The 25,336-nt window shown below is 35.6% G+C and overlaps 1 protein-coding gene across 1 annotated transcript in view; it reads left to right on the top strand.

Moving 5' to 3' along the window:
• The window catches only part of LOC123676878 (ATP-binding cassette sub-family D member), a 62,626-nt gene that overhangs the window by 32,405 nt on the left and 4,885 nt on the right, over positions 1 to 25,336 (top strand). Inside the window, exon 2 of the mRNA XM_045613139.1 lies at positions 1,773 to 3,000. Within this exon, the coding sequence (XP_045469095.1) occupies positions 1,896 to 3,000 (1,105 nt within the window). The 5' untranslated portion in view covers positions 1,773 to 1,895. The remainder of the gene's footprint in view (positions 1 to 1,772; positions 3,001 to 25,336) is intronic.

The following is a 25,336-nucleotide window of genomic DNA, read 5'->3' as shown; positions in this document are numbered from 1 at the left end:
ATGTTGGTACTCCGAACTTTCCGCCACGGCTTTATCTGTCAATTCATCAATTTGCCTTGAAGAAATCAGTTCTGCCAACCAACAATTTTCAATGCAAAGGTCTCTAAATGATATTTATGGAAATATTTCATTAATTTCAATAAAAATGCAATGAATTAGAGAAAATAATGTATAATACTCGTACAGAAGGCTCATTCTATCACTCGTTCATTCAAAAACTCGTGGAAGAATATCAATGCCTCCTGCACTTGTATTATAAATAACTATTCCGGAATCGACTGGAGTATCGAGTGTCTCAAATTTATTGTGTAGTGAGAGGATATCAGAAATCAATTGAACTAAAAAAAAATTAATTGCACAATTTCAAGCTCGATTTTTGAGAGAATGAATTCGGTGAAAACCGCAACTTCATGAATTCACTGTTTTCAAGCTAAAAGAGAAAATTGGAAAATGGCGTGAAATAAAAAGTTCTCATAACTATTTTATGACTGGTTCTACATGAAACAAAAACATTCTAGAGGTACTTTTTTCAGTAAAATCCATTACTGTAATCATTTGTTCTTTATTGCAATTAGCTTTGAAGTTTCAATATAAACTTGTGTTTTTTTTATGTAAATCATCAAAATGAACAAATGAAATCGCTTTTTTTTCTCTTTTCAAAAATATATAACATGATATATAAATTTTCCATCAAACTATAAAAATCATCAAAAGTTTCAGTATCACACGGCAAATCTAGGTACCAAGTGCCTATCTTTGATAATCAGTGAACTTGAGATAATTGAAATATTTGGTGGACACCAAGGTCTCTGAATTTAACACCGTTCTTTTCATCGAACAATTCCATAGATTCATAATTGGAAATAATGAACCAAAATCTGTCAATAATTGATTTCTCAAATACTAAATATCTACATATCATAAAGATTTGACATTGGAACAGGGTAAATGTACGATGATAATTATATTTTTAATTGCATAATCCTACCTGACATAAAATGTGAATGATTGTGCGATGATATTCAATATAATATTTTTTACTGACAAGTCCTTCCTCGGTAATTTGACTTTGAATTCAGAACAGATTACCCCTGGTTGAAATCCTGTAAAATTATATTAATTATTAGCTTCTTCCGAATAAATTGTGATATAATATGATGTAGACAAAATAATAAATTATCGTTCCAAAAAAATGGGTATTTTGATTGAATGTTAATGAAATAGCTCGAGTAAACAATTTTTTTGAACCCCGCATATCCGATCGAGTGCATATTTTGCGTGAATATATAAAATAACTGTTTCAACCTTAAGAGGGGATGTGCGATGTTAGGAGTATTACAATAGTTCCAACTTACATTGTACTTTAGGGTTTTTTTTTAAATTTTGACAAAATTAAAGTTTTGCCTCTGTTGTGGTTATTTTTCGTAGTATTTTTTGATGAATATTTTCCAAATGAATCAGTGCTTCATAGGGATATTATTTCATCAATTCTTTTGCGAAAAACGAAAAATTAAGAAAATTATTTTTTTTTCAATTCGCAAATTAAAAATATTCAAATACAATGTAGATTGAAGCTCGTAGAAATAATATGGAAACCCCATAAAAATTTGGTGATTTGTAAAAGGAAATATCTCTAATTTCGTTTTGAACTAAGCAGTCACGTGATGGTGCTCCCTCTTTATGCAAAATTTTTTGATAATCGCGTCACCAGAATCATACAAAATTATTTCATACTTGTATGAACCATTTACTTATAAGGTTTTCTGTTTCAGATCAACTTCTCAGAGGAAAACTAAATTATGACGTACAAAATACGGAAAAAAACAAAGTAGTGATCCAACACCGAAAGAGTGACATTCTACACGAAATATACCAAAGCCTAAAAACCGAACAAAATGCCGGCAGTTGTATCAAAGTTCTTGGAAAGGGGCGAGACCGCCTTGAAGGTGAACAGGACAGCCATATCGGGGGCAGTGATAGCTGCAGTGATGTTCACCTACGGTTACAAAGTAGCTTACCCCTTAGTCGACAGATACTTCCACAAGCCCGATAAAGAGCAGATCAACATCAACAACAACCTAGTCAAGACCAGCATTATCCAACAAAACGGCGACCCCAAGACGCAACAAGTTATCTCCAAGAGGAGCAAGCTGCTTAACGCTATACCTGGGCTGAACCTCAAGTTCATCCTGCAATTCTTCAGATTGCTGAGGATAATGATACCGGGTGTACTGACGCCTGAGGTCGCACTTTTATCTGGTCACACATTGTTCCTTTTCCTCAGGACGTTTCTGAGCATCTATGTGGCCAATCTGGAAGGCGCCATCGTCAAGTACACGGTAAGAAAAGAGCCGAAGAACTTCATGATTCAACTGGCCAAGTGGTTTGCGGTTGCTGTACCGGCGACCTTCATCAACAGCATGATCAGGTATCTGGAGTCCAAGATAGCCTTAAGGTTTCGCACGCGACTGGTGGAACATTCCTACGACCTCTACTTCAAAAACCAAAGCTACTATAGAGTCACAGTGTTGGATGGCCGCTTGGACAATTGCTCCCAACGTTTGACAGACGACATCGAAACAGTGGCGTCTACCGTTTCTCATCTTTACGGCCAAATAACTAAGCCTATGTTCGACATATTACTGATGGCCATCGCGTTGGCCAACCTTGTTAAATCCAGGAATGCCAACTTGATAACGGGACCTGTGATCATTTGCGGAGTTGTGTTCTTGTCAGCCCTGATACTCAGGGTAGTTTCGCCAAAGTTCGGGCAGTTGGTGGCTCAGGAGGCTGAGAAAAAGGGTTATCTTAGGCACGTTCACGGAAGAATTGTGTCTAACGCTGAAGAGATAGCGTTTTACGGAGGACATAAGGTGGAGCAGAGTCATCTGAGGAGCGCTTATAGGATATTGGTGCAGCACATGGAACACATGTTTGGTGTCAAGCTTTGGTTCGTCATGCTGGAGCAGTTCCTCATGAAGTACGTCTGGTCTGGTACAGGTAAGAGTCTTTTAATGTTTTCACTTACATATTTTGTTTCCTAATCGACCAACGATAGAGGTGTAATTATTTATTTTGGTCTCCGATAGCGAAATGCATGTTTGGCCAATCTGAACAAATTTCGTTTAATTTCTGTCTGCCGGTGTGTATCGTAAATCTTTGTAACTGTTCTGATTTCTACAATTTTTATTCGATTTTCATGAGATTTGGTGTTTGCGTTCTGGTTGGGTAGTAGATGATAAATAACTACTGGTTACTGATCCTGAACTTGATGAAATTTGTCATGGATACTCGGATCAGGTGATCCGATTAATTAATGATTTCATATGAATTTAGTCTCTTCATAATATGAAATGCGTTTTGGTTATGCGCTAAGATGAAATACACAAAAACTCAATATTCTCCATTCTACTGTTGTGACGTTAATGAAATTCATGATCCAATTTTCTGACTTATCGTCTGGTAAAATGGAAGCAATATTTTTCTTTTGAGCAAAAGCTTGTAAAAGCAGATATTATGACTAATTCCTCGTTTTTTAAGGTTTTCTGCCAAATGTTTATAACTCCCCGAACGCATAATATTTTTGCGATTGTGAAAGTTTCGTGCTCCGTGACTAAATTTTGAATAAAAATTCTCTTTGTGATTCAATGGCGTTTGCTGTACCAGAATTTCGGACAATTTTTTTTTGAATAATGATGGCAAAAGCATTATGAATTTATAAATCTTAGAACATGTAGCATGTGATTCTCTAATTTTCGCTTGTTATGTATTTTTTCCCTATTATATTAAGGCGAATAGGGTGACTTTAGTTCTGATCAATATTTGTGTGCTATTCCTTCTATTATTGGCTGGGCGAAATGCTAAACTTTAAATAATTCTTCTGAATATTTCTGAACAGTTCTACAATATAAACCCCGACATTCTCAAAACAATTTGATCATTTAATCTTACGTATATGTTTATATGTATATCTAGAATCGAGATGTTACATATTTCTAAAAGAAATTGTTTTGAGAATATCGGGGTTTATATTGTAGAACTGTTCAGAAATATTCAGAAGAATTATTTGGAGTTTAGCATTTCGATCAGCTTACTTCCGAAGCTACTGAATCTGACATTTTCAAAACTTAATCTATAAGGAATTACATATAAATGCGGAAAATATTTTTGTAACTATCGAAAGATATTCGTTTGAAAAAATTAAGTTAATTTATTTTTGATAAAGAGTAACAGTACTTTCCACCTTAGAATCTCATTTGTTTTGAATTAATAGATCACAAAATATTTATTCAGTTCCGATTTCAGCTCTATCAGAGCATGGCACCTGCTCAAAAGTGAAAAATAGCCAATTTTGAAGAGATTCACAACTTTTTGTGTTATTTGATGGTCTTGAAAATTTTAAGATTTTGATTGTGTGCAGCAAGAAATTTGTAAGGACTCCCTTTGACCATTTGAAGACACGGTCATTCTTTAAAAATGTCCAATCTGTGAATTCTAGATTCTAGACCTCAGAATCTGATGATTCTGTCCCAGCATGCCTCCTTATATTCTTTATATTTACCTTGCTAGCAATCCTATTAGGATCGTAATAGTATATTCTAAAACAAGTTGCAGAAAGGGCTCCTACACGAATGCGAAATTCGTGTTGGAATTCGTGGAACGCACGAGTATTGGAATTGCCTTCTGCAACGAGTATTAGACAATATTTTCTCTATTTCAATCAAGTTTTGTGAAATACCTATTGTCGAAATTCAATGAAAAATTCATATTATACTTCCTAGTGACATTTGTATTGTATTTTGGCAGTTGGTGTGACTGTTACGAAAATTGACAGATTACGGAATATTAATTAGAATCGTACGTTTTGAATTTTGAAATAATTTATAATTACGCATAAAATTCGTAAATTTTTTCTGCCGAAGTCGATTTATCACCAACAGCATTCAGGGAAATTGCGAATAATGTCGCAAATCATTTCACTCAATCCAAATTATATCATATTGACAATTGATGTGTGTTGAATTTTGACAGGATTGAAAGTCTGTGTAGACAACCATAAAACGATAAATTTAACTGAAAACAATGCGGTAATGAGTTCATTACAGCACTGTTTTTAGAATTGTAATGTACTCATTACGATACTGAAATAGAGAAAAGAATATATTTCACAGGTACTATAACAAACAAATTTTTAATCAACCCCTGTAGGTACCTATGCTATAATCAAGTGTCTGAAATAGTAGGTTATTTCGAAATGATCTTGGAGTTAAAAACGGGGTGACGATCAAGGATATGATTGCAGTAACCTTATTATTTGTTTTTATCCAGTATTCGTGCATTGGATGGCAATCAACAAAGATAGAGAGGATGACCCCGACGAAGATCTTTCAAATGCGCTGAAACATTGTCTGTACATTGAGGGTGGGGGAACGTATTTTACCTCTGTTGACCGGATTCGATATCATTCGAAAAATTATTGGCTCGATGGAAAATTATCTTCTTATAGAGTTTACGGTTTGAATTGTGATATCCGGAATATAAATTTGAAAGGGAAAAATATGAGAAATTTCTAGGGGCCTACTTACATTGATAACTGTGCATTACAAATTGCCGTTTAATGATAGTTGCGTGTGGTAGCGTTTCCTTTATTCAAAAAATTTTCTCGTGAGCTCATTATCTGATGCCATGTTATTTTCCAAGCCTGTTTTCATATCAGTTTTCATGTTGTTAGTACGATTAATTCCCGTTAGTCGATATGTATATGCAAATTAATACTTTTTCGCATCTTCTGTACTTGTTACTTTTCTTTCACTTCTGGACATTAGAATAAGAACGCTAAGTGATAATTCGAATATATTAAGTATGTTGTTAAAATGGTTGAACGATCCTTCCTTTTTATAAATTTATCAGTGAAACTAATGATTTGCCTTCAGAATGAGAAGATATCAAATAAAATCCTGTGCGAGGACATAGATTGAAGGTAGAACAAAAATTTCAAGATTCCGCTACAGAATTACTTCTATATGACTACAATGCTTTAGATTATTCTTTACTGTTCTCGTTTTATCACGCATCGATCTCCTTGACTATTCAAGTAATTAATTGGCTAAAATTAGAGCGGCTATCGAGAAAGAAAATGATGTTAAAGATAGCGAGTGCAAACATTGTTTTTCAATTGTGAAGCATGAATAAAGATTACTATTACTATTACTATGTTTAATAATAGTACAAACTGCAACAATACCATAAATATATTTAATAAATTTATGTTAAAGAACTGACTGAGTTTTAAGCGTGCATTTAACAACTATCCAAAGGGTACCTATATAAAAACCAGTAAAAATAAATTTTGCTAAAATTATAACTAAAAATATCTATACAAGTCTCTTGTCAAAAAATCAAGTCGAAGAAATTATTTCTTCTTGGTGTAACACTTCGAACGTTGCTAAGAGTAATTTATATTGATGAACGATGATGTAAGTAACGTAGGCCATAATAGTAATTTATATTACATCTCTTAATACCCGTGTTGCATACAAACATTTATGTCATACCAGTTAATTACTACATCCACAAATTTGAAAATTCAATTTAATTTAGTCATAGTCAACGTACATGGGCGCCCGCAGAAATTTTTCTCAGGGGGGGCAAAATGAAAATTATTGAAAAACGATAAGGCGTCCTTGATTGTCATTGAAAACCGGAAAATTGTTGTGAATCCATTACTTTCCTTTTTTCTTTGCTCTTTGGATTGATAAAGTCATATTGAGGGTGTTGTGCTGAAAAATGAGGAAATCAAAATCTCAGGGGGGGGGCATGCCCTCCCCCTGCGGGCGCCCATGTCAACGTATATTGATAAACTATGAGATGCACTATCGTTGCTATGGAAAAACGGTCAAACTTCAAATGTAAACATTGAGGAATTGGAAGAAAATTGTAAAATTTTCGAAAAAGCAAAAAACAGTGGAAAATTTATTGCCCAAAAGGTCACGAAACTGATAACAAAGGGTATCAAAATCTTGTGCAGTGGATGACAGGAAACTGTGTAGAATGTATTGATGAACTGTACTGCTTGGTTACTTTACTGATCTCTCTGAAACATTTTCTCCGAGTTCTTTTTGGTCCACATATCTGATGGTTAAAAAGACTTTAAAAAGAAGTTCAAAGTTTCCGTTGGAGAAGATGTTTTGGAATTTATTCACGAGGCACAATGTACAAAGTTGCATCAATATTCTGAACTTGTAAAAAATTGTTAATATCCTAGTTACTCCCGAAGATGATAAAAGACAGTTCTTTTGATAAAGTACCAGGAGCAAAAAAAAAACTATAAAAACGCGTTTTCACAATTGTTAAAGAAGACGACAAGAACAGTTCGAAGCTGATAGTAGATCACATGTCTTTATGCCTACGAGATTTTCCAAAAAAAAAGGCTTTTTCCAATTATGTGGCCAATTCGTTCATTCTGCCACATCTTGTAGAAGAAAATCATGCGAGAATATCTCAGATTCGCAAAGATTTCATAATTATACTCTATTATTATATATTAGTACTCAGAACTGTCCTGCCACGAATTTATTTATTATCTGTCAATTTTGTTTTATACAAAAAACAGTTCTGCCAATCCACATTTTAAGTCAAAAATCACTAAACTAAATTTATGGGAATACTTCATTAATTTCAATCAAAATTCAGTGAATTGGGGAAAATAATCTATGATACTCTTTTTCTCTTTTTACCACTCGTTCATTAGGAAACTCGCCAATTAATGATTGGTTTTTGAATTTTGAACTTGTGGAAGAATATCCATGCCTTCTGCACTTGTAATATAAATAACTAGGACAGTACCTATATCTTCAAACAATGAGGTTTTAAGAATTCTTGGATACCTTTCGATTTTGGTTTATCTTTACAGAAAGTTGATAACCAGGCAATCTGACATTCACGGAATGTTTTTAGAATTGCCAATTTCATATTAATTCTAATAGAAAATTTTGATAGTGTTCCTTATTTATTATAATTTTATTAATAATGCCTCTGTTTACATAAGCCCCAAGGCAATTAAGTATTTAGTTATGCCCAAAGTCGCAATCTATACAATAATGATATTGGTACTTAAGCAATGAAATCAAAATAACAAACTAGTATGGCATGAATAACGTAAAATATTTATAAAAAAATAAATATATCAGGTGTGTGAATAAGTCTTTCCCGTTTTTTGTAAGAGATGGCGCCACCAATACTGTGCGAGTATTTAATGGTTACATATGTCATAATCAAAGCTTATTCATCTGTCAACAATTCCACACTAACACATTAGTTGAAATTTTTTCGCATCATAAATTTTTGAAATCGTGAAAATGTCGAAATTTGAGCCGAGTCGACGTCATTTGCGGGAAGTTTCACTTTATTGGTTCAATTTGAAGAAATCTGCTGCCGGGGCGCATCGGTTGCTTCAGGAAGCTTATGGAGAAGGTTTTGTCGATGATTCAAGTGTTCGCGGATGGTTTCGACGCTTCAAAAGTGGCGATTTCGACGTGGAAGACAAGGAGCGTTCCGGGCGGCCGCAAATCTTTGAAGATCAAGAATTGGCAACTTTGCTTGATGAAGATTCGTGTCAAACGCAAGAAGAACTTGCTGAAGCATTGGGAGTTGACCGAACAACCATTTCCAAGCGTTTGAAAGCCATGGGAATGATCCAAAAGCAAGGAAATTGGGTGCCGTACGAACTGAAGCTGAGAGACGTCGAACGGCGTTTTTTCACTTGCGAACAGCTGCTTCAGCGACATAAAAGAAAGGGTTTTCTGCATCGTATCGTGACTGGCGATGAAAAGTGGATCCGTTACGATAATCAGAAGCGAAGAAAATCATGGGGACTACCCGGCCATGCATCATCATCGACGGCCAAGCCAAATATTCATGGCGCCAAGCTCATGCTCTGTATATGGTGGGACCAGCTAGGTGTGGTTTACTATGAGCTTCTGAAACCGAATGAAAGGATCACAGGCGAGGTCTATCGACGACAATTGATGCGTTTGAGCCGCGCACTGCGAGAAAAACGGCCACAATACTCCGACAGGCACGACAAAGTTATTTTGCAACATGACAATGCTCGCCCACATGTTGCACAGCCGGTGAAAACATACATAGAAACGCTCAAATGGGAAGTCCTACCCCACCCGCCGTATAGTCCAGACATTGCTCCGTCTGATTACCATCTCTTCAGATCGATGACGCATGGCCTGGCTGACCAGCACTTCCATTCCTACGAGGAAGCCAAAAAATGGGTGGATGACTGGATAGAGGCCAAACCGGTCGAATTTTTTCGCAACGGAATTCGTATGTTGCCAGAAAGATGGGGAAAAGTTGTAGCTAGCGATGGCCAATACTTTCAATAATTCATTTGTAACCATTTTTTCACAATAAAGGCTCAAAATTTGAAAAAAAACGGGAAAGACTCATTCACACACCTTATAATAATTCTCCATCGGAATGAAAAAAATCAACCAGGTAATGGTCTGGCTGTGCCAGTAAGGTTTTCAAGTAAATCAACGTCCGTTTTGCATAACGGAAATATCGATCTTCTCAAGCACCTTAATCCTTACAATACACGTTTTTCCAACCGTATCAGAGCGGAACCCGAAACTGGGCTAAACGCACGTACTAAAACAATGTTTTTTCACGGCACGCTATGCGTTACGCTCTTCAACCATGTGATATTTGTTTTTCGATCTGTTTCATGCTTTCTCGAACTTTTCAGGTTAGTGATTTTTGCATGCACGTTGAGTGTTTTCGGCAGCAAAAGAGTTGTATACAGGCTTGAGGACGAGTGTTTGCAAACACTCGAAACGTTTTCAACGAGACAAATACTCAAGGTAAACAGAGCCGAGACATCAGCGTTGAATAGCTAGATATGTTAGTCACTGCCTCAGAGTAATAAATATATTACATCATTTTCAGTGAGCGAATTTTGTCCCCAACATGAACGATCAAATTTGACATAAGGGGCGCGGAAATGAAAACATATCAGTAATACGATATTTCACTTAATTCGCAGGTTTTTCCATGAAAAAAAACACTTCTTATGTCCCATAGTGAATCAACGTTTCATATTAACTCGAAATATATTGAGATAAATACCTTAATCATTGTTTAAGGAGAAGATAGTTGGTTACTCGCCCTGCAAAGGGCATTGGATGTGCGTATGTGGCGGTACCTATTAGAATTATGTGGCAAACTCAGAATTTTTGGGGTCCATCCTAATGCGCCCTCTAGGCGGCTATTTCTATAATCATTTGTCGGTAAAGAGGTTTCTACATTGGGTACAAAACTTGACGTGAAGAGTAAATAATCGGAGCCAAGTAAAGTAGAAACACTTCGATGTTTATGACCCAGGTTTTGAGCTTGGGATTTTATTGCTTTGGTCGTAACGGGGTTTGTTTTTGTTATCGGATTTCGCTCATTCTTACATACAGTTAGAAGGCTTCAAAAAGACGGATTTTCAAGATTTTTTTTCGCGCAGACTATTCAATTTATTAATTTGAAAATTGGTGTACATATTATAATAACCTTATAATATATTAACATATTTTTTATTTGTCAAAATAATCTTCGCGAATGTTGCTATCGCCGATCTCCTAGAGCTCCGCAAAAAAAAACAATTTTGCGGTGATCACGATATCTCTGTCCCGGATTATCTGAAATGAAAATCGTGAAGGGAATGTATGATCTGATTTGCGTTTGAAAAGAAATACTGTGATTGGAGAAAAATAAGTATAAGACTATTTTTTAGTTTTTCGAAAAGAGAATTTTAAATTTAATTAATTAATTATGTAAATTTGTTATCAGTGAATAGTTTCATGTCAAGGTTATCTACCTCAAATAGGTAACTAAAATATTGGAATACTGCCAAAAGAAAAAGAAAATTTGATTTAAAAAAACTATTCTCTTTTTTGTGAGAATCTCATTTGTTCTGTGATAGGACGTGAATGTTTAATTTATGAATATACATATAAGACTTTTTCAGCTGAATATTTGATTCAAATTATATCGAATTTTGGTTTGCAAAGAGATTTTTCATGAAAAATAAAATTATAAAATTCCATATAAGTTTCCCCTCTCAGATCGGCGTTAAGCATTGAATAATATTGCTCAGGGCCCCCGCAAGGGACATCAACGCCCGCGTGCGGAACATATTTTGGCGCCCCTCGAAGGGGGAGGTGGAGAAAAGTACTACTGTATAATCGGAAATTTTTTTTTTTAAGTTTTGTTGAGAATTTAGTATAGAATGGTTGAAAATCTATCAGCAACCTTCATTGTCTTAAGAACTTTATGGTGTTATTTGTAACATAATACATTTCAAATGTGTTTCAAAACTTAAGCTGTATTCTTCTATAAATTATTCATAAAGGCATAAACATTTAATTAGGATCAATCCAGAAATTGAATGGATGTTTTTCTAGATTTGGCTGCTGCAAATTCTTTTATATTATCAATCAATCAATTTTATCGAGTATCTCTTGCTCTATATCTAAGATTGCTAATCCAGAAAATCTTTCTTGAGACATGGTAGACTTCAAATAGTTTTTAAAAATTTTTAATTCAGTGAATGATCTCTCACCAGAAGCAACAGACACAGGACGCAGGTAAAGTGAGAAGGATTCTTGAGGCAATACTAAGATTCGGTAGAGAAGAAGTTAGATTATTTTCAAAAATATATTGTAGATTTTCAAGAGGATTTTCGCTTCAGATAATGAAAACAATCCTAGGGCTCTTATCTCGTTGAATAAATCATTTTCTTTCATTTCAGTCTCTTTTTTTCATGTCATCAGTTAGCTTTTGTTGAAGAGCATGACAGCATTTCAATAGATATTTGTCATTTAATTTAAGAATATCACAAATAAAACAAAAAACGTTAACGTTATCTACTATTTAAGGAACCAAGTGTTTGATCCATTATTTTCTAAAAGAAATTTATTTTAAAAGCGATTTTTGGATCTTCCGTCTGTTCATAATCGAACAATTTTGGTTTATACTTTCGTCTTACAGTATATAATGGAGAAAAATCTTGAGCTATCTCAAGAACAGCCGCTAGTTTTCCAGCTCCCGCAAGTTTTTCCTCGAGAACATTATCATCCCTACAATTTTTGAAATGATCAACTAAATTCTTCAAATGGTTTTGGCACACTTTAATGTCAATCGCTACACTTTGCATCATGTTGCTTACAATATTAATCTGGAATGAAACGTCATAAGAAATTATGATACTTCAAATAAATTTAAAAGAATGAATATTTAATAAAAGAGAACTTGCTTTATGTCTAGTTTTTATGTTGAAAGTATCATTTTCTGTTATTTCTAAAAGGCTATCACATATTTGAATAAAATGAAACTTTAGCATCGATTCTACTTGACCATCTAGTATCATTTAGGGGTTTTAGACGTAACTGAGGCATGGGCGCCCGCAGAAATTTTTCTCAGGGGGGGCAAAATGAAAATTATTGAAAAACGACCAGGCGTCCATGATTGTCGTAGGCGACATCAGTATTCCGTTTCTTTCTATTTCTGTATTTATATTTATCACTAGCGTCTACTCTCAATTTCAAAAGATCATTAAAAGTGGTACAGGGTGGACAAAATACAATAGTTTCGTGTGTGCTCATTAAATAACGCATAACATTCTTTATTAGTTAAATTAACAATATTATTAAAACTTTTCACGAAATTTATCCGGCAAAAAAGTGACTATACTTTTTTCCCGGATATATGTATAATCTTTACACTCCCTTTTTGCCCGGGAAAAAAGTAATTTCGAGAAAGTTATATTTTGTTACCTGTCAACAGAGATAGAATGTCTAATTTTTTTCCCGTGCCAAATTTTTTTTTATTTCAGTCTGAAGGTAGGGCGACGAAGCTTTTAAAACAATATTATGACCAAAAATACGATTCGAACAATAGCTCTACCCTCAGAGTAAGAAGTAAACAGTTTACTTCTTACTCTGAGGCTCTACCCTTTTTCATGCAGCTAGCCGGCATGCGGCAAGGGTAATAAAAATGTATTGCGGCCAAGAGAATTTCTTCCGATGCCTGCTCGACGACAGAAAGATGAATAAAGATTGAACAAGAAACGCACTAGAGACATCTGTTGTTCACCATACCCAAAAATTAATACTCGTCTGAATTTTCAACATTGCACATAGGCAACCCATCATGTTGGGCCTCTTCCGGAGTGGCGCCCTCTAACGATATTGCCCAATTTCCTCCAATGATATTTGAACCGAAGTAACTAACTATCTTCTCCTTAAACAATGCCTTAATATATCAGAAATTCAGGAAACAAACTTCAAGCGTGCCAAACGACGTGAAACAACCGATGTCACTAGGAGAGCAAAAGTTGGCAAACCTTGGATTTCATTAGGTAGATACAGAAAATAATAAATATTCTGCTTATTTTAAATTCGACAATTAGGAAAAATATCGGATTCCAAATATTCAAATTTGCATATTTAATCAGGAATCACTCAAATAAATATATTTCATTCAATATAATATACAGGGTGGCCATTTGAAAACGAAACAGACGAGATTACAGGCGAAATAAAGTTTTTCGATAGAAATGCTCGGACAGGTCGATTTCTGTTTCGAGGGGGACAACTTAAGATGTAGGTTACGGACGCATAGCGCTTCAACCCTTGCTACTACAACCCTCACCCCCAAATTTTGAATAGGGAAGATGGGGTGAGTGATACCTAATTTGAAAGGTATTTTTATACTGATTTCAGCACAGTAATTGTTTTTTCATTTTATGCATTAGTTCTCGAAATATTCTTAACTAAGTATTTGAAAATGAAGTGGTGTTTTCATGGCACTTGTAGTGTTTTGTGAAAAATCGACATTTTGAGCTTCAAAACAACCATGACTGTGGCTTCCTTCCTAACTAACTAACGCATGAATATTTCGAGAACTAATGCATAAAATGAAAAAACAATTACTGTGCTGAAATCAGTATAGAAATACCTTTAAATTGAGGTATCACTCACCCCATCTTCCCTATTCAAAAATTGGAGGTGGGGGTTGTAGCAGCAAGGGTTGAAGCGCTATGCGTCCGTAACCTACATCTTAAGTTGTCCCCCTCGAAACAGAAATCGACCTGTCCGAGCATTTCTATCGAAAAACTTTATTTCGTCTGTAATCTCGTCTGTTTCGTTTTCAAATGGCCACCCTGTATATTCATAACGTTATAGTAAAATTTGGATTTGAAAATATATCACAATCCGACAACGTAATCTAACCATGTTGGAGACATGTATACTCCCTCTATCTATGTTTATTACTCTATGGCCACTGCTAACGTGTTCAAAAATATATCCACTGATAAGATTGTGTTCAAGATAATTCCAGCTTCTCGGTAGGTGGCGCTATTTAATAAAATGGGTAAATTTCCATGGAAACGACAAGAAAAAAACTTGCATTTATTTCCATTGGAGGCGCAGTATGATAAAATGTTTATATTTCCATGACAGTGGAATTTGAAGGAAACAATGCGGAAATGAAGTGAAGTAGGTACCGGCAATCTCCTTGAAATCCGAGAATGCTGGCCCCTTCAAAACTCTCCAGTTTTATCTTAAACTTTTTCAAGAATAAGTGGTCCGACCAGTATTTCTAGAGATCCTAATCCCCTGTTGCCTCTTCGTTTATTTAAAAAGTTTTGGAGTCAAATGCGTTATTAGAGAGGTTGAATTCCGAACGCATCACCAATGAATAAGCAATTGTATGGATTAATCATATGCATTCGCAAACCGGTGTGAATTTGGCAGACCGTTTCCAGCAGACTGTTTGACGGAAACACCCGAAGGCGGTGACCAGTGGCGTGCGGCAAAAAGACGATTTATTATGGAACTATTCACTAGATCGGATAGAAATTCAGGAAGTGGGTTCCGTATAGTATTCAGAGTATCCGTTGGAGGAAATATTGATTTTCTATAGATCTCGGGATATTTTAGCAACGTTTTTATTCAAAATATCATCAGACTAACTTGAAAAATTCATATCTACAGAAGTACGCGTCGGAGCACAACCATATTTGGAATGTAGATTACTATTGACGATGTAAGCAAACTGTGAAAAAATGATTTACTTCCCTAGGGATCCAGGGGTAGTTTTTCCAACCCTTATATTTCGAAAATTCGTAACTTCGGAAATACGCGTCGGAGCATAACTATATTTGGAATGTAGTCAATCATCTTTTCACAGTTTATTCACATCGTTAATAGTAAACTACATTCCAAATATAGTCATGCTCCGACGCGTATTTCCGAAGTTACGAATTTTCGAAATATAAGGGTTGGAAAAACTACCCCTGGATCCCTAGGGAAGTAAATCATTTTTTCACAGTTTAATTATATCGCCAATAGTAATGTACATTCCAAATATGGTTATGCTCCGACGCGTATTTCCGAAGTTACGAATTTTCGAAATATAAGGGTTGGAAAAACTACCCCTGGATCCCTAGGGAAGTCAATCATTTTTTCAAAGTTCATTCACATCGCAAATAGTAATCTACATTCCAAATATAGTTATGCTCCGACGCGTACTTTCGGAGATACGAATTTTCGAAATTTAAGGGTTGGAAAAACTACCCCTGGATCCCAAGGGAAGTCAATCATCTTTTCACAGTTTAATTATATCGTTAATAGTAATCTACATTCCAAATATGGTTGTGCTCCGACGCGTTTCTCCGAAGTTACGAATTTTCGAAATATAAGGGTTGAAAAAACTACCCCTGGATCCCTAGGGAAGTCAATCATCTTTTCACAGTTTATTCACATCGTTAATAGTAATCTACATTCCAAATATGGTTGTGCTCCGACGCGTACTTTCGGAGATACGAATTTTCGAAATTTAAGGGTTGGAAAAACTACCCCTGGATCCCTAGGGAAGTCAATAATTTTTTCACAGTTTATTCACATCGTTAATAGTAATCTACATTCCAAATATGGTTGTGCTCCGACGCGTTTCTCCGAAGTTACGAATTTTCGAAATATAAGGGTTGGAAAAACTACCCCTGGATCCCAAGGGAAGTCAATCATCTTTTCACAGTTTAATTATATCGTTAATAGTAATCTACATTCCAAATATGGTTGTGCTCTGACGCGTTTCTCCGAAGTTACGAATTTTCGAAATATAAGGGTTGAAAAAACTACCCCTGGATCCCTAGGGAAGTCAATCATTTTTTCACAGTTTATTCACATCGTTAATAGTAATCTACATTCCAAATATGGTTGTGCTCCGACGCGTACTTTCGGAGATACGAATTTTCGAAATTTAAGGGTTGGAAAAACTACCCCTGGATCCCAAGGGAAGTCAATCATCTTTTCACAGTTTAATTATATCGTTAATAGTAATCTACATTCCAAATATGGTTGTGCTCCGACGCGTTTCTCCGAAGTTACGAATTTTCGAAATATAAGGGTTGGAAAAACTACCCCTGGATCCCTAGGGAAGTCAATCATTTTTTCAAAGTTCATTCACATCGCAAATAGTAATCTACATTCCAAATATAGTTATGCTCCGACGCGTACTTTCGGAGATACGAATTTTCGAAATTTAAGGGTTGGAAAAACTACCCCTGGATCCCTAGGGAAGTCAATAATTTTTTCACAGTTTATTCACATCGTTAATAGTAATCTACATTCCAAATATGGTTGTGCTCCGACGCGTTTCTCCGAAGTTACGAATTTTCGAAATATAAGGGTTGAAAAAACTACCCCTGGATCCCTAGGGAAGTCAATCATCTTTTCACAGTTTATTTATTTATTTATTTATTTATATACGGACAAGCCATTTTACATATTAACAAATGAACCATGAAAAAAAAACTCACAATCAAGTGAAAAAACAAAATTAATGAAAATTATTAAGTGATCTGAAATAATTCTTCAGTTGAAATAATGATATATTGAAAAGATCAACCTCCACCGAATCAGCAGCCCTCAATGCTCTATCGAGAGGATTGTTCATTCCGTAATTGGTTCTACTAAATTTTATATTGAATTGTTCCCAGGTCCTGAAATTCCTTTGAGGAACGTTTAAATTTATCCTTTGAAGAAGGAAAGGGCTGTCGATGAAATTATGCAAAATTTTGTATACAAGCATAATATCAAAATTATGTCTTCTGGCTTCAAGAGATATAAGGGATAATTTTTCTCGAATCTCATCATAACGGATAGCATCAGAGGTTAATCCCCATTTGTATCCTATCCACTTCAAAAATTTGTTCTGTACCCTCTCAACGGCCTGTATATGTATCGCATAATGAGGTGACCATACTATACATGAATATTCTAAGATGCTCCTCACATAAGCTATATAAATTGTTTTTATGGAGGAGACACTAAAGTCCTGCATATGTCTTTTGATGAAGCCAAGCATTCTAAAAGCTCTCGATGTAATATGATTTATGTGCTCTGTGAAACTCAAACCAGCATCCAGCAACACTCCAAGATCCCTCACCGTGTTGACCGATTTCAATAGACATGAGTCTCCTGAATAATCGAATAAGATCGTCGAATTAGTCCGAAAAAATCGCATAATATGACATTTATTCACATTAATCTCCAACTGATTATGTACACACCATTTAATAACGTCTTCTATATCTCTCTGAAGTAACAAGCAATCATTCAGGGATCTTATAAGACGAAAGAGTTTCATGTCATCTGCGAACAGTAGAAAGTGACATAATCTTATGACACTTTTTATGTCATTGATAAAGCACAAAAATAAAATTGGAGACAAGGGTGATCCTTGTGGGACTCCTGAACTAACTTCAATACCCCCGGACAGAGTATCAGAAATCTTTATGAACTGTGTCAACCCAATCAAACGATCTGAAATCCACTCGAGTAAGGGTGGTCGAAAGCCTAATGCTTTGAGCTTAATAATAAGTAGCCAGTGAGGCAACCTATCAAAAGCCTTAGCAAAGTCTGTATAGACTGCATCGACCTGTGATCTCTCGCTAAACGCTGATAGGATCAAGTCTGTGAAATATAACAGATTTGTTGTTACAGATCTTCCGGCAATAAATCCGTGTTGCTCCTCGATAAAAACATTTTTAAGTAAGGGTGTAATTTTATTAGTTATTAATGTATCCAAAATTTTTGGAATATAGGAACTTTTCGTTACTGGTCTGTAATTTCCCACGTCACTAATATTGCCTGATTTGAATACCGGAGTAACATAACTCGATTTCCATTTACTTGGATATTTACCTGAACTTACAGATAAGTTAAATAAGAAAACCAAAGGTCCTAATAAAACGTGTCTGCACTTCTTTAGAAACAGTGCGGAAATCCGATCGGGACCAGTATCGCTCTTATCTGGTAGATTGCCGAGAACATTCAGAACCTCAGTCTCAGAGAAATGACAATTATGAATATCGACGGTGTCCTCGTAATGAATTACTCGGGATTCATCAGGTTTTGATCCTCTATATATTTCAGAAAAGTATTTCCTAAAAAGCTCGGTAATACCCGCATCATCGTTAGCAGTTTCATCACGTAAATACATGGATTTGGGAAATCCTTTCTGTGTCTTTTTGTCATTTATAAATTTCCAGAAATATTCGGGGTTAGAGGAAACTTCCAGTTCAACCGACTCAACATATTTTCTATAACATCTATCAGTTTCAACCTTACATTTTTCCCTCATACTTGCAAACAACACATCGTTAATAGTAATCTACATTCCAAATATTGTTGTGCTCCGACGCGTATTTCCGAAGTTACGAATTTTCGAAATATAAGGGTTGAAAAAACTACCCCTGGATCCCTAGGGAAGTCAATAATTTTTTCACAGTTTATTCACATCGTTAATAGTAATCTACATTCCAAATATGGTTGTGCTCCGACGCGTATTTCCGAAGTTACGAATTTTCGAAATATAAGGGTCCAAAAAAATTACCCCTGGATCCCAAGGGAAGTCAATAATTTTTTCACAGTTTATTCACATCGTTAATAGTAATCTATATTCCAAATATGGTTGTGCTCCGACGCGTTTCTCCGAAGTTACGAATTTTCGAAATATAAGGGTTGAAAAAACTACCCCTGGATCCCTAGGGAAGTCAATCATCTTTTCACAGTTTATTCACATCGTTAAAAGTAATCTACATTCCAAATATTGTTGTGCTCCGACGCGTATTTCCGAAGTAACGAATTTTCGAAATATAAGGGTTGGAAAAACTACCCCTGGATCCCAAGGGAAGTCAATCATCTTTTCACAGTTTAATTATATCGCCAATAGTAATGTACATTCCAAATATGGTTATGCTCCGACGCGTATTTCCGAAGTTACGAATTTTCGAAATATAAGGGTTGGAAAAACTACCCCTGGATCCCAAGGGAAGTCAATCATCTTTCCACAGTTTATTCACATCGTTAAAAGTAAACTACATTCCAAATATAGTTATGCTCCGACGCGTACTTTCGGAGATACGAATTTTCGAAGTTTAAGGGTTGGAAAAACTACCCCTGGATCCCTAGGGAAGTCAATCATCTTTTCACAGTTTATTCACATCGTTAATAGTAACCTACATTCCAAATATAGTTATGCTCCGACGCGTACTTTCGGAGATACGAATTTTCGAAGTTTAAGGGTTGGAAAAACTACCCCTGGATCCCTAGGGAAGTCAATCATCTTTTCACAGTTTATTCACATCGTTAATAGTAACCTACATTCCAAATATAGTTATGCTCCGACGCGTACTTTCGGAGATACGAATTTTCGAAGTTTAAGGGTTGGAAAAACTACCCCTGGATCCCAAGGGAAGTCAATCATCTTTTCACAGTTTAATTATATCGCCAATAGTAATGTACATTCCAAATATGGTTATGCTCCGACGCGTATTTCCGAAGTTACGAATTTTCGAAATATAAGGGTTGGAAAAACTACCCCTGGATCCCAAGGGAAGTCAATCATCTTTCCACAGTTTATTCACATCGTTAAAAGTAACCTACATTTCAAATATATTTATGCTCCGACGCGTACTTTCGGATATACGAATTTTCGAAGTTTAAGGGTTGGAAAAACTACCCCTGGATCCCAAGGGAAGTCAATCATCTTTTCACAGTTTAATTATATCGCCAATAGTAATGTACATTCCAAATATGGTTATGCTCCGACGCGTATTTCCGAAGTTACGAATTTTCGAAATATAAGGGTTGGAAAAACTACCCCTGGATCCCAAGGGAAGTCAATCATCTTTTCACAGTTTAATTATATCGCCAATAGTAATATACATTACAAATATGGTTATGCTCCGACGCGTATTTCCGAAGTTACGAATTTTCGAAATATAAGGGTTGGAAAAACTACCCCTGGATCCCTAGGGAAGTCAATCATTTTTACACAGTTCATTCACATCGATAATAGTAATCTACATCCCAAATATGGTTATGCTCCGACGCGTACTTCCGTAGATATGAATTTTTCAAGTTAGACTGATGATAATTTGAATAAAAACGTTGCTAAAATATCCCGAGATCTATAAAAAATCAATATTTCCTCCAACGGATACTCTGAATCCTATACGGAATCCACTTTCTAAATATCTATCCGATCTAGAGAATAGTTCCATAATAAATCGTTTTTTTGCCGCACGCCACTGGTCACCGGCTTCGGGTGTTTCCGTCAAACAGTCTGCTGGAAACGGTCTGCCAAATTCACACCGGTCATTCGCAATACGTTTTGACTTGATGTTTGAATCGAATTGATAGCATCTTTATCGTGTGATCTAAAAAATCGCAATGAACAAGATGCAATCTTCTTTATAATGAAGTTATGGAATAATCCAATTACAATATCAATAGCTAAGGTCACTGATATCGTCAATATCCAATTATAATAATTTCTTTCATCTAGTAGATGAAAGACAAGTACATATTATATGTTTATTCAATTTCAATAGTTTTTAGTGCACATATAGGTACTGCGCCTTTCATTCAATAAATGATAAGAAATTGGCCATCAGTAGACAACATAGGAAAAGCTGGTTCAATACTGGATCATTATTCCCTCAAATAAATCTTTGAAATAATGGAAAAAAAGGAATACCCACAAATTAAATTAATCAAAAACCATCAAAAGTATACATTATACTCATAAATATCCAGATGTGGCGTGATCCCCCCACAGTGCTGTTTACGAGTTATTGCCCCTAAAAAAACATATGCACCCATCAGGCTTGTCGGCGTTCGCTTTACTTTGCCGAATTTTATTGCCACTTGGGGTTCTGGATTATTTTCATTTCAATTATCTAATCAGAATGTTGATTCCTCAGAATGGAATGAAAATTATAAGAAAACGATTCCATTTCATCACTTCCAACTGATCCTTCTTAAGAAATATAAGAAGTTTTATTATTTCATACCACATTCCATTATTTTATAATATTCTTTATTTTTTATATCAAATTAACTAGTGTTGCGCGAGGGCGCATTCGAGGCAGTTTAGCTAGAGACGGTCCTCCAGCCCACTCAAAATTATTCAGAGTTTTGATGTGTAGATCCTAGGAGAGGATGAGGAGTAGTCGCATGAAATTTGGTACAAAAATCCTTGAATTTTGAAGATGAAGTTTTCTCAGTATTTTTGATACCTACTCTATTTTCGGTTATGTTGTGGTCAATGTCTTCCGAGGTATCTCACTCCATTCTACCACAACTCCATATTCTTATGGAGTTGAATCCTTAAATTTTGAAGATAAAGTTTTCTCAGTATTTTTGATACCTACTCTATTTTCGGTTATGCTGTGGTCAATGTCTTCCGAGGTACTACCACAACTCCATATTCTTATGGAGTTGTGGTAGAATGGAGTGAGATACCTCGGAAGACATTGACCACAACATAACCGAAAATAGAGTAGGTATCAAAAATACTGAGAAAACTTTATCTTCAAAATTTAAGGATTTTTGTACCAAATTTCATGCGAATACTCCTCATCCTCTAAAGTCCACTAAAGTTTGTAGAGGATATTGCAAATTTAACATGCATCAGAGTCATGTTACGGTATTCATGCTTCACCGGTAACATGCGTTTAGGCATTACCTCAAAAGCGCATTTGGGAGGGTACCTTTATGGATAACTCCTTGTCATACCATCAAGTATCCCAAAATACAGAAGTGGTACTCATTATTAAAGAGCACCTGTTTCCATTTCTGGATATATTGAATTATGTTTGAAATAATCATATCTCATTTAAATTAATTTGTAGATTGTTTGATAAGAGGTGCTATCCCTCCGCGACTTCGTGCCAGCAATTATTTTCCTACTCCAGAACATTTGATTATTTTGGAGTGTTTAAAATTGATACTGAGCAATTTTGATTCAACACAACATAAGTCGACCCTTTTCAAAGTTACTATTATTATTTATAGCTGGGGTGTTGGTATTCGTACCGAGAGTATCCCGTCATCAATTCTGAAATACACCGAAGCTCAGTCCACAACAACTAGGTACTTTACCTACGAAAATTCTACGAAAATTTTCGTTAACTTGAGTCCTGGTGTTCTTCTCCAGAAAAGTTTTTCATTTTGCAACTCCCATTGAAGGGTTTCTGCCCTATGTGATCTTCTCCAATACCACAGAAGGGTTTAGATCCAATAGGATTTGCCAGTGATTAGCTCTTCGTGAGTTAATGAGCCCCTTCATTACCATAATAATAATAATCTTTATTTATCCACAACATACAATAATATAACATTATATCAAGAGAGAAGACCATCAAGGCCACAGTGCCCTGACACCCAAAGGAGAGTCACTGTATTGCCTCTAGTCAGTTGCTTCCAGGTCAACAGAGAGCTCTGATTGTTTGATTCCAAAGCTCTCATTGTTGCTTGAAGATTCATCTATATTGTACCATGTGGATGCCTTTGTGACTAATTGATATAGATAGTCCACTGCATTATGCTGGTCACGAATGCCCTTTCGAAATTAAAAATTACTAAGCTTGATATCTTCTGAATTCTCCGCAATTTAAGCATTCCTATAAATTCAAAAAAGACTTGACCACAAGCTTTACATGAGTTACAATTCAAATCTAACATCTGACTCGATAACTGAATTATCTTGCACCTAGGGCCATTACTTTCAATTATTTTTAAAATATACGAGTGTTTACCTTTCTTTGTCAATTAGCGTATTTTAAGAATTCGAGATTGCTATCTGAGATGATTGATAGTGCTGCTGCACATTGTTGCACAGCACTTGCATTCTAACGAACTCGCGAAAAAAACCATGAACTACTTTCACGATCGAAGAAACAAGGCGACCTAAAAATGATCCTCGAGGTATCCCTTGACAGAGCGTAAATCATAATGCTCATTGACTCCATTCCTTTGATAGGATCAAAGCACGCTATTGAAGCGGTTCGACGATATTAAATGTTAAACGTTCTGTTGGTTCCTGTTATCTAAATGCGCAAGTGGAATCGTTGAAATGATTATTGATTAAATTGCTGATGGAAATGTTGCTACATTGAATACGGCTCAGTGGCGTAGCTTGAATAGTTTCGATATGACAAAAAATTTTAATTAATAATGATCAGGTATCAGTTTGAAAAGAGCTGCGAATGAATGCAATCCAAGCATTCCAGAAAAATCTAGAAGGCATGAGTGAATTCAATTTCAAACTTTCACTCTTGATCAAGGTTATATTCACACTTATCTCTCTGTTATCTGTATGCACTTATTTGTGTTGGACAGTTGGTCCTCTCACAAAAAGCATATAGATGACCTAAGGAACAACAATATCGATAAATATACTGTTGGTAATTATATCTTAACAAAACTCTGAAAATCATAAAAAAGACAGTGCTAATTAAAAAAGTAAAGACAGATCTCTAATATTCCAAAATTGTAACAGGTAGTTAAGTACAACGTATAGGTAACTTACAATAGTTTGAATTGTAGGAGCTGATTCGCATTCCTATTTTCATGATTTTAAGAATGTAGTTACCTAGTAATGGGATAGTTGATTTAGTAACCTTCAGTTTCTGAAGATGAGAACAGCGTTGCCGAAACTTCGTTAAATACAAATAAAAATCTCATTTGTTATTTGCGAAAAAAACGCGTGGTTTGAATCCATAGGATACGTTTGATGTCTGAATGCGCTGATTAAGTACCAATCCTCCTAATGGTTTGGAATGGTTTATGCTTTGGCGGAGTATTCTCATCCAATTTTTAAGGCACCCTCTCTCAAAAGACTGCATCCTGAGACCACTGATGGAATCATCATTATGACAAGTCAGCGGCACTGCCATGTGCACTTATCACTTCCATAGTGGAGATTGATGGCTTTGCCTCAGAACGGTTGGGGAAGCGGTGCAAGAATTGCGCAGCCTTGGACGACATCTCCCGGACTAGCAAAGAACCACCGCAAAGCAAAATTTCACGGGATCGCTAATGCTACGGTTTCCTCGAGTCTCTGTCGATCGCCGCGTTTCGACGACTTCATCAAACCAATCGTAATTCAAGCAATCGCGTTGCTACGCAATTTCTGGGCGGAGCTACGTATTTGCTGGGCGGAGCTACGTTTTTGCTGGACGGAGCTACGTGATTGCTAGAATTGCGACATTTGGTTTGTTCCATTTTACTTCCAAGTCTATCAAAGGTAGAGAAGTTGCATTGTGATCATTTTTGGGATGAAAAATATGGGTTGCCGATTTCAAAATTTCTTCATTAAGCAAAATTAATTTCATACTATTCTGGACAGACGGGAAAATCTGACTCTGGGTTCCTTTTGAAATTTTGTATTCCTGTTAACTTCAAATCTACATGTTCGATCGAAACGAAAATTGGATGTAGAATAACAAAAATCTTATATTTCAGTGACCATAGCCCCAATCTGATTGAAATGTTGCGTGCTGATACAGAATATCAAAACCAAGCTTCGTGTAAAATTTAGTGTTAATAGCGGCGTCAGAACCAAAGAAAATTCAAGCAAAATATTGAAAAAAAAATGAGGAAGGCAATGACGTGAATTTAGAAACTTTCAAAAGTGGTGACCACATAAACGTACAATATATTTACAGTTATGTGTAGTTTCCATAGAGTAATAAACATAGATAAAGGGAGTATAAGCATTTTTTACATGTCCCCAACGTGTTTAGATTACGTTGTCGGATTGTGATATATTTTCAAATCCACAATTTTACTATATCGTTATGAATGTATTTATATTGAATGAAATATAGTCATTTGAGTGATTTCCGATTAAATAAGCAAATTTGAATATTCGGAATCCGATATTTTTCCTAATTGTCGAATTCTTAATAAGCAGAATATTCATT

This window comes from Harmonia axyridis, chromosome 3 (genome assembly GCF_914767665.1).
Source record: "Harmonia axyridis chromosome 3, icHarAxyr1.1, whole genome shotgun sequence".
Taxonomy (NCBI): domain Eukaryota; kingdom Metazoa; phylum Arthropoda; class Insecta; order Coleoptera; family Coccinellidae; genus Harmonia; species Harmonia axyridis.
The sequence above is the reverse complement of the archived record's forward strand: the minus strand, read 5'-3'. Positions and strand labels throughout refer to the sequence as shown.